The following is a 10,876-nucleotide window of genomic DNA, read 5'->3' as shown; positions in this document are numbered from 1 at the left end:
ATCTAAGCATGTCCGTCCGTCTGGTGAAATCACGCTAACTTCCGAACGAAACAAGCTATCGATTTGAAACTTGACACAATTAGTTGTTATTGATGTAGGTCGAATGGTATTGCAAATGGGCCTTATCGGTTCACTTTTACGTATAACCATCATATAAACCGATCCCCAGATTTGGCTTGCGGAGCGGCTGAAATTTGGTACAGGGTGTTGGTCTCTAATAACCACGCAAAAATTGGTCCACATCGGTTCATAATTATAGATAGCCTCATATAAACCAATCCCCAAATTTCGCTAGAAGCACATTTTATCCGATCCGACTGAAATTTGGTACATGATGTTGATATATGGTCTCTAAGAACCATGCAAAAATTGGTCCACATCGGTTCATAATTATATATAGCCCCCTTATAAAACGATGCCCAGATTTGGCTTGCGGAGCCTCTAAGAGAAGCAAATATCATCCGATCCGACTGAAATTTGGTACGTGGTGTTAGTAGATGGTCTCTAACAACCATGCAGGAATTGATCCATATCGGTCCATAATTATATGTAGCCCCCATATAAACCGATCCCCAGATTTGACCTCCGGAGCCTCTTGGAAGACAAAAATTCATCTGATTCAGTTAAAATTTGGTACGTGGTGTTAGTGTATGGCCTCAAACACCCATGCAAAAATCGAGATGGGTCCATAAATATATAGCCCCTATATAAACCGATGCCCTGATTTGACCGCCGGAGACCCTTGGAAGGGCAAAATTCATCGGATTCGGTTGAAATTTGGTACGTGATGTTAGTATATGGTCTCTAACAACCATGCAGGAATTGGTCCATATCGGTCCATAATTATATATAGTCCACATATAAACCGATCCCCAGATGTGACCGATCCCCGATCCGGTGCCTTATGGAGAAGCAACATTCATCCGATTTGATTGAAATTTAGTACGTGGTGTTAGTATATGATATTTAACAACCCCGCCAAAAGTGGTCCATATCGGTCCATAAATATATATAGCATCCATATAAACCGATCCCGAGATTTGGTTTTGGAGCCTCTTGGAGGAGCAAATTTCATCCGCGTCAGTTGAAATTTGGTACATTTCGCTAGTATATGGCCGATAACAACTATGCTAAAATTGGTCCGTAACGATCTATAGTTATATATAGCCCCCAAATAAACCGATCCCCAATCACAGAAAAATCACGAGCCAAAAACAATCCACCAAAATTTTATTGCCATAGAAAATTTTGTCAACATTTTACTTCATTAGGAAGGCTATATACAATTATGAACACGAGTCTACAAAAAATTGCTGATTTTTTACTGTTTGGTAGATTGGAAAAATTCTTGATGTTTTCGAAGATTTTGCAAAACATTCCTCACCAACTATTAAATGTTTCATAAATTTTCTATAGAAATATCATATTGACAAAATTTTCTACAGAAATAAAATTCTGACAAATTTTTCTATAGAAATAAAATTTTTCCAAAAATTTTCTATAGAAATAAAATTTTGACAAAATTTTCTATAGATATAAAATTTTGACAAAATATTCTATAGAATAAATTTTTTTTTATTTTGAGCGTGCTTCCTCTTTTTTCCTTCGGTTTGTTTTGTTATTGTTGGTTTTGTTCTGTAAGCATTGTTGTTGTTTTTTGATTTCAACTTAAACACATGCATTGACTAAACTACAAGTGTAGCTTAACCAACAGAGGAAATAAAATTTTGACAACCTTTTCTATATAAATAAAATCTTGACAAAGTTTTCTTTAGAAACAAAATTTTGACAAAGTTGTCTATTGAAATAAAATTTTGACAAAATTTTCTATAGAAATAAAAGTTTGACAAAATTTTCTGTAGAAATAAAATTTTGACAAAATTTTCCATAGAACTAAATTTGTGGCAAAATTCTCTAGATATAAAAAAATTGCCAAAACTTTCTATAGAAATAAAATTTTGTCAAAACTTTCTATAGATTTTGACAAAATTTTCTGTAGAAATAAAATTTTGGTAAAATATTCTATAGAAATAAAATTTTGACAAAATTTTCTATAGATATAAAATTTTGAAAAAAATTTCTATAGAAATAAAATTTTGACAAAATTTTTATAGAAATAAAATTTTGACAAAATTTTCTATAGAAATAAAATTTTGACAAAATTTTACATAGAAATAAAATGTTGACAAAATTTTCCATGGAACTAAAATTGTGGCAAATTTCTCTAGAGAAAAAAAAAATTACCAAAACTTTGGAAACAAAATTTTGACAAAACTTTTTATAGATGTTAACAAAATTTTCTATAGAAATAAAATTGTGACAAAATTTTCTATAGAAATAAAATTGTGACAAAATTTTCTATAGAAATAAAATTGTGACAAAATTTGCTATAGAAATAAAATTTTCCATAGAAAAAATTTTTGCAAAATTCTCTACAAAAAAAAAAAAAAAAAAAATGGCAAAATTTTATATAGAAAGAAAATTGTGTCATGCTAATTTCATCCGATCCTGGTAAAATTTGGTACGTGATGTCCATATCCATATAGGTCTTTCGACGCAATTCATATTGGAGGGTATATAAGATTCGGTCTGACCGATTTTACGGCCGTATAAACTTGGTTTAAAAAAAATTTACATACATCGTTTATCTTACTTTTTTTATAAAGTACAACTGTTTGTGAAACACTGCCTATCGTCGCCATGCTCTGCAGAGAGCGAGGCGGGGGAGAAAGAAATGCAAGAAACAAAAAGTTTAGTAGCTTTCAAAAGAAAAGTGTTGGCCCTTGAATGTAATTGTAAAGTTGTTTTGTTTCTCTTCGCCTGTTGTTACTGTTGTTGTTTGAGCACACATATTTGTTTAGAACTTATTTTGTTTATTTGCTGTGTGCCTTTTGTTTGATTATCGCATTGTTTCAGTTGATTGTTCTGGCTCTTATGATGCTACTTGGTGGATAGGCGGTTGTAGTTCGATGCGCTTCAAAGAAACAAAGTCGGATATCTTAACCCTTTAAATTATTTGAAAGAAAAAAAAAATAGATATATCTATTTCTCATTGTATCCAACGACAGAGAATTTAATTGGGAAGTTTCGGTTGGTTTAGGTTGTATGTCAGCTGTTTACAAAACGTTTATATTAAGTTGCCTTGTGGTGAATGCCATACTAAGGAAAATTATGACCTGGTATCAACGATTATGCTATTTGAATGATTTGAAATGTAAATTCTGCCGGGAGAGCGGTGCATATGAAGGCTTTATCGAACTCTTGCAGATATAAACCAAAGTTGACATATCTCTTTATGGACCTAAACTGTTGATAAAAAACATTATCATTATCAAATTTATTTATATCGCACATAAAAATATATATAGTATATATTTAAAGAAAACTTGCAAAACTCTTCAATTTTTTGGTATTTCTTTTTCCATTTTAGTCAGCATTATATTACGTTCCGTTTGACTCGAAGATGGGACATTTTGACTGAATTCTCCACACTTTAGACGTTGACGTAAATCCAAAGCTCTTATATCGGTCATCAATGAATGTTGCTTATTTTCCAAATCTACATCAATCCGTTGGGCATGCTCTTCCAAAAGGTTATAGTTTGTTTTGGACTCATCAATTTTATCAATTAAACGGCGACGAATATCACGAAGTTTTTGTACCTCCAGGCAGAGCTGTTCATGAGCCGCATCTATGCATAATTCCATGCCAGAGCGTTGAGCTCTATTCTCCAAACGAGTTTCAGCTAATTTGGCAGCATCGGTTTTATCGCGTAATGATTGTTCCAAAATCTTAATTTCACAAAGGGCTTTTTCCATTTCTTCTTTCATCTGGAAAAAGATTGTAAGATAATGTGATTTTATAAAGAATTTTTTTGAATTGCAGGACTTTTGTGGCAGTTGAAAATAGGCCCCTGGAAAATGAGCCCCTAAACTCCAAATGAAGCAGGTCCACAAATGTGGGACTACGTTTTAAAATGAAAAGGAGACCCATGAAAATGAAGCCCAATAAAATGTAAGTGAGGCATGAAAATTGACCTAAAAATAAAATAAGGGCTCATTATCACTTTGAACTTTAAGGACCGTTTGAGAATAAATCCTAACTGATGAAAAAATTTGAAGTTGTAAGAAAAAATAAAATATGTGTTAATGAGTACGAATGTCCACACATTTGTCAAATCCCACCTGAAAACGTAACACTATCCCGAAAACGAAATTGGGGTTAATTTTCATTTGAAATATTGGGGTTTATTTTTATAATGCAAATGGGCCCAATGAAATAATACGAAAACTAATTAATTTTTTAACGTATTGAATTTACAGAAAATTTTGTCAAACTTTTATTTTTATAGAAAATTTTTTCAAAATTATACTTCTATAGAAAATATTGTCAAAATTTTATTTCTATAGAAAATTTTGTCGAAATTTTATTTGTATAGAACATTTTGTTAAAGTTTTATTTCTATAGAAAATTTTATCAAAATTTTATTTCTATAGAAAATTTTGTACAAATTTGATTTCTATAGAAAATTTTGTCAAAATTTTATTTTTATAGAAAATTTCGTCAAAAGTTTATTTCTATAGACAATTTTGTCAAAAGTTTATTTCTATAGAAAATTTTATCAAAATTTTATTTCTATACAAAATTTTATATAAATTTTATTTCTATAGAAAATGTTGTCAAAATGTTATTTCTATAGAAAATTTTGTCAAAAATTTTATTTCTATAGAACATTTTGTTAAAAGTTTATTTCTATAGAAAATTTTGTCAAGATTTTATTTCTATAGAAAATTTTGTCAACATTTTATTTCTAATGAAAATTTTGTCAAAATTTTATTTTTATAGAAAATTTTATCAAAATTTTATTACTATAGAAAATTTTGTACATATTTTATTTCTATAGAAAACTTTGTACAAATTATATTTTATCGAAAATCTTGTCAAAATTAGATTTCTATAGAAAATTTCGTCAAAATTTGATTTCTATAGAAAATTTTGTCAAATCGTTATTTCTATAGAAGTTTTTGTCAAAATTTTATTTCTATAGAAGATTTTGTCAATATTTTATTTCTATAGAAAATTTTGTCCAATTTTTTTTTCTATAGATAAGTTTGTCAACATTTTATTTTTGTAGAAAATTTGGTCAACATTTTATTTCTATAGAAAATTTTGTCAATATTTTATTTCTATAGAAAATTTTGGCAAAATATTATTTCTATAGAAAATTTTATCAAAATTTTCTTTCTATAGAAAATTTTGTCAAAATTTTATTTCTATAGAAAATTTTTTAAAAATTTTATTTCTATAGAAAATTTTGTACAAATTTGATTTCTATAGAAGATTTTGTCAAAATTTTATTTCTGTCAAAGATTTTGTCTATATTTTATTTCTATAGAAAATTTTGTCCATTTTTATACCCTTCACCACTACTGTGGTACAGGGTATAATAAGTTTGTGCATTTGTATGTAACGCCAAGAAGGAGTAATCATAGACCAACCTTTTAGTATACGGATCGGCTTAGAATTAAATTCTGAGTCGATTTAGCGATGTCCGTCTGTCTGCCTGTCCGTCTGTCTGTCCGTCTGTCTGTCCGTCTGTCTGTCTGTCTGTTGATGTATATTTGTGTGCAAAGTACAGCTCGCAGTTTTAGTCCGATTGTCCTAAAATTTGGTATAGGGTCCTGTTTCGGCTCAGAGACGATCCCTATTGATTTTGGAAAAAATCGGTTCAGATTTAGATATAGCTGCCATATATATTTTTCACCGATCTGGTCATAATTGGCGTGTATATCAACCGATCTTCCTCAAATTCCGTACATCCAAATATTTTATGACTCTCGAAAAACTTGCAAAATATCAGCCAAATCGGTTCAGATTTAGATATAGCTCCCATATATAGCTTTCGCCCGATTTACACTCATTTGCCCACAGAGGCCAATTTTTTGCTCCGATTCAGTTGCAATTTTGCACAGGGAGTAGAATTAGCATTGTAGCTATGCGTGTCAAATTTGGTTGAAATCGGTTCAGATTTAGATATAGCTCCCGTATATAGCTTTCGCCCGATTTACACTCAAATGACCACAGAGGCCATTTTTTGCTCCGATTTAGTTGAAATTTTGCACAGGGAGTAGAATTAGCATTGAAACTATGCGTGCCAAATTTGGTTGAAATCGGTTCAGATTTGGATATACGTACCATATATAGCTTTCGCCCGATTTACACTCATTTGCCCACAGAGGCCAATTTTTTGCTCCGATTTAGTTGAAATTTTGCATAGGAAGTAGAATTAGCGTTGTAACTATGCGTGCCAAATTTGGTTGACATCGGTTCAGATTTAGATATATCTCCCATATATAGTTTTCGCCCGATTTACACTCTTATGACCACAGTGGCCAATCTTTTACTCCGATTTAGTTGAAGTTTTGCACAGGGAGTAGAATTAGCATTTTAGCTATGCGTACTAAATTTGGTTGAAATCGGTTCAGATTTAGATATAGCTCCCATATATAGCTTTCGCCCGATTTACATTCATATGACCACGGAGGCCAATTTTTAACTCCGATTTAGTTGAAATTTTGCACAGGAAGTAGAATTAGCATTGTAGCTATGCGTGCCAAATTTGGTTGAAATCGGTTCAGATTTAGATATAGCTCCCATATATATGTTTTTCTGATTTCGAAAAAATCGTCAAAATACCAACATTTTCCTTGTAAAATCGCCACTGCTTAGTCGAAAAGTTGTAAAAATTACTCTAATTTCCTAAACTTCTAATACGTATATATCGAGCGATAAATCATAAATAAACTTTTTCGAAGTTTCCTTAAAATTGCTTCAGATTTAAACGTTTCCCATATTTATACCCTTCACCACTACTGTGGTACAGGGTATGATTTTTTACTAACATTGTGTTCCACCCTAGTGCATTAGCCGACTTAAATTTTGAGTCTATAGATTTTGTAGAAGTCTATCAAATTCTTCTAGATCGAGTGATATTTAAATATATGTATTTGGGACAAACCTTTATATATAGCCCCCAACACATTTGACGGATGTGATATGGTATCGAAAATTTAGATCTACAAAGTGGTGCAGGGTATAATATAGTCGGCCCCGCCCGACTTTAGACTTTCCTTACTGGTTTTCTATAGACAAGTTTGTCAAAATTTTATTTCTGTAGAAAATTTGGTCAACATTTTATTTCTATAGAGAATTTTGTCAATATTTTATTTCTTTAGACAATTTTGTCAAAATTTTATGTTTATAGAAAATTTTGCCAAAATTTTATTTTTATAGAAAATGTTGTTAAAATTTTATTTCTATAGAAAATTTCGTCAAAATCTTATTTCTATAGAAAATTTTGTCAAAATTTTATTTCTGTAGAAGATTTGGTCAACATTTTATTTCTATAGAGAATTTTGTCAATATTTTATTTCTATAGAAAATTTTGTCAAAATTTTATTTCTATAGAACATTTTGTCAAAATTATATTTCTATAGAAAATTTTGGCAAAATTTTACTTCTTTAGAAAATTTTATAATTCTATTTCTATAGAAAATTTTGTTAAAATTTTATTTCTATAGAAAATTTCGTCTAAATTTTATTTCTATAATAAATTTTGTCAAAACTATATTTCTATAGAAAATGTTGTTAAAATTTTATTTTTATAGAAAAATGCGTCAAAATTTTATTTCTATAGAAAATTTTGTCAAAATTTTTTTTCTATAGAAAATTTTGTCAAAATTTTATTTCTGTAGAAGATTTTGTCTATATTTTATTTCTATAGAAAATTTTGTCCAACTTTTTTTCTATAGACAAGTTTGTCAAAATTTTATTTCTGTAGCAAATTTTGTAAAAATTTTATTTCTGTAGCAAATTTTGTCAAAATTTTATTTCTATAGAAAATTTTGTCAAAAGTTTATTTCTATAGAAAATTTTGTACAAATTTTATTTCTATAGAAAATTTTGTCAACATTTTATTTCCATAGAAAATTTTGTCAAAATTTTATTTCTATAGAAAATTTTGTAAAAAGTTTATTTCTATAGAAAATTTTATCAAAATTTTATTTCTATAAAAAATTTTGTACAAATTTTATTTCTATCGAAAATTTTGTCAAAATTTTATTTATATAGAAAATTTAGTCAAAACTTTATTTCTATAGAAAATTTTGTCAAAATTTTATTTCTATAGAAAATTTTGTCAAAATTTTATTTCTATAGAACATTTTGTCAAAAGTTTATTTCTATAGAAAATTTTATCCAAATTTTAGTTCTATAGAAAATAGTATCAAAATTATATTTCTATAGAAAATGTTGCCAAAATGTTTTTTCTATAGAATATTTTGTCAAAACTTTATTTTTTAGAAAATCTTGTAAAAATTTGATTTTTATAGAAAATTTCGCCAAAATTTTATTTCGATAGAAAATTTTGTCAATATGTTATTTCTATAGAAAATTTTGTCAAAATTTTATTTCTATAGAAAATGTTGTCAAAATATTATTTCTGTAGAAAATTTTATTTCTATAGAAAATTTTACCAAATTCATAAAATTGAAGTACCTTGTAATTGGAGACGTATGTTTTGTAAAATCTACCAATCAACCATTTTTATTAGTATTCTATCAACTGTAGCAACCGAGTTTTTTTATGGGGCCCATCTTTATAGCGTTGTTTTTTGTTGGTATAAGAGATCTCCTCGATAAATTATATGAGCAAACCTATGTGTCACATCTTACCTTCTTCTGTTGCCATTCCAATTCATTACGAGCTCTTTGCGTCTCAAATATTCTCTTTCGTATGGTATGCTCAGCCCTTTCTTGTTGTGATAGCAATAAATTCCTAGCTTTTTCTCGGGCTACAAATAAAGCTTCGCGAATGGCATATGTATCAGCCAACTCATTTTCGGCCAATTGTTTCATATTTCTGGTATGCTCTTGCCATGACTGATAGGAGCAAGAACTGAAAATAATGTAAAACAGCAATCAGAATTTAAAATCCAAAGAAATAAAACATACATTTGAAAAACATTTGAATTCAATTAGCCTTCAAAAGACATTCTTTGGAATAACATCGTTTTTTAATTCCCTTTCTAAAAATATTCGTAGAAAGTGAGATGAATTTCACTAATTTTTCCCAAGAAGTTATAGTTTGTTTTTAATCGCTTTCCAAGGACATTCTTTGGAAAAACATCGCATTTTAATTCGCTTTCAAAAAAACTATTCGCAGAAAGTGAGATGAATTCCACTAATTTCTTCGAAGATGTTATAGTTTGTTTTCGACTCATCAAGCATACATTTGGCAAACATTTGAATTCAAGTTGCTTTCAAAGTATATTTTTGGAAGCGTGCTGAATTTCAATCAGAATCCATAAAAAACAACATACATTTGAAAAACATTTGAATTCGATTTACTTTCAAGGGCAATTTTTTGGAAGTATATTGAATTCGGAAAATGTCACCACGTTTGAAAAAAATTTTAATTCAGTTCACTTTTAAGGAATATTCTTTGAAAGTGAGATGAATTCCACAAATTTATCTATAAATTTGAATTCAACTCACTGCCAAAGAATATTCTCCGAAAACGTTTTGAATTCCGAAAATTTCTCCATCCAACTACTTACTTTTTTGGATTTCTTGTTGGATCTGTCTTATAAGTAATATTAGCCGCAAATTTATTCAATGATAGCTGAGAAGTATCCAATTGCTCTGCTTCCATTTTATTGGTAACCTCAAGATTTAATTTGAATTTTACTTCCTCCAAGCGGCATAGCTTCTCCCAAGCTCTTTGACATTGATCCGCCAAAAGACGTTGATTGTTCTCGACTACGGCCAATTCATTTTTGATTTCAGTATCAGCATCATCATAGGTCATTTCGGAACCCAAACGACAATCGCGCATTGTCAAGCATTCTCCAATCACCGAGAGTGGTGTCTGCAAAGCTTCCAATTCCCTTTCGGTGGAAGTTTTCTCTTCACTCAACATTTTCATTTCACGCTCAATACGTTCCAATGTAATGGCAACGGTATTACGCCATTGATTTAATTCGGAAATTCTGGAGAAATTCATTAATTTATGGGATTACTGAAAAATTTCTACAGTTGTATGACCTACCTTTCGGACAATGCCTCATTAGTTTCATAGCTAGTCCAATCAGCCTCGATTCTAGTTTCATTTCTTAGATTCCTTGAACTCTGACGAATATTGAAAGCATCGTTACGCCTGGCATCCGCAATATTTCTCAGTGTATTCACACGATTATTCCAATCCGAGAGTGATAGATGCTGAAGAGGTTTCTCCAAAACCAATAAAGATTGAAAATTCATTTTGAATGGATTCAAATAAAAATTTAAATTCTTGAAACTCCTTTTCACCCTCTGTGACAACAAAATCGGAACAAACTAAAAGGAACAAACTTGAAATCAGTAATGATGGTTGAGTTGTGAACAATTTACACAAAGTTTTGAAGTTGTTAGGTATATGGTGCATGGCGCATTGTCAAGGTAAAGGAGAGTTATTTTATTGCTATAAATAAGTTGCTAAGGCTACTTTTGCCATTCTGATGGTGAAAACAAATTAATAAGTGGAACAAGTAGTTCTCCAAGGTAATGGTTGATGGAAAAGAATAAAAAAATATCTAATGGAAAAAGTCGAGAGGGGAAGAGGCTCTGCGGTAGATAGGCACATTCTTGGCGAACGGCCCATCTGGGCCGTTTCCTATTTTTTAGAGCCAACCTTACTATTCAAGCTGCCCCAGGCGCAAAAGTCCAACGGGTTGAGATCATGGTTGCCACTCGTGATAAAACTAATTTACAAAAAATTGAAGAACATTTTACCAAAAATCTACCAAATTAAAAATATATATTTTTATGTTTTTGATCAA

At 30.0% G+C, this 10,876-nt stretch overlaps 1 protein-coding gene across 1 annotated transcript; it reads right to left on the bottom strand.

Moving 5' to 3' along the window:
- Positions 1-3,288: 3,288 nt before the first annotated feature.
- On the bottom strand, positions 3,289-10,437 carry LOC142236262 (tektin-2). Its single transcript, XM_075307559.1, has 4 exons — positions 10,108-10,437; positions 9,617-10,048; positions 8,733-8,955; positions 3,289-3,830 (listed from the first exon to the last, which is right to left on the bottom strand). Exons 1-4 carry the CDS (start codon positions 10,317-10,319, stop codon positions 3,399-3,401), a joined length of 1,299 nt encoding a protein of 432 aa, XP_075163674.1. The 5' UTR covers positions 10,320-10,437; the 3' UTR covers positions 3,289-3,398.
- Between the last annotated feature and the right edge of the window lie 439 nt (positions 10,438-10,876).

This window comes from Haematobia irritans, chromosome 1, assembly GCF_050003625.1.
Source record: "Haematobia irritans isolate KBUSLIRL chromosome 1, ASM5000362v1, whole genome shotgun sequence".
NCBI lineage: Eukaryota > Metazoa > Arthropoda > Insecta > Diptera > Muscidae > Haematobia > Haematobia irritans.
Note: the sequence above shows the minus strand (reverse complement) of the source record. Positions and strands in the feature narration are given on the sequence as shown.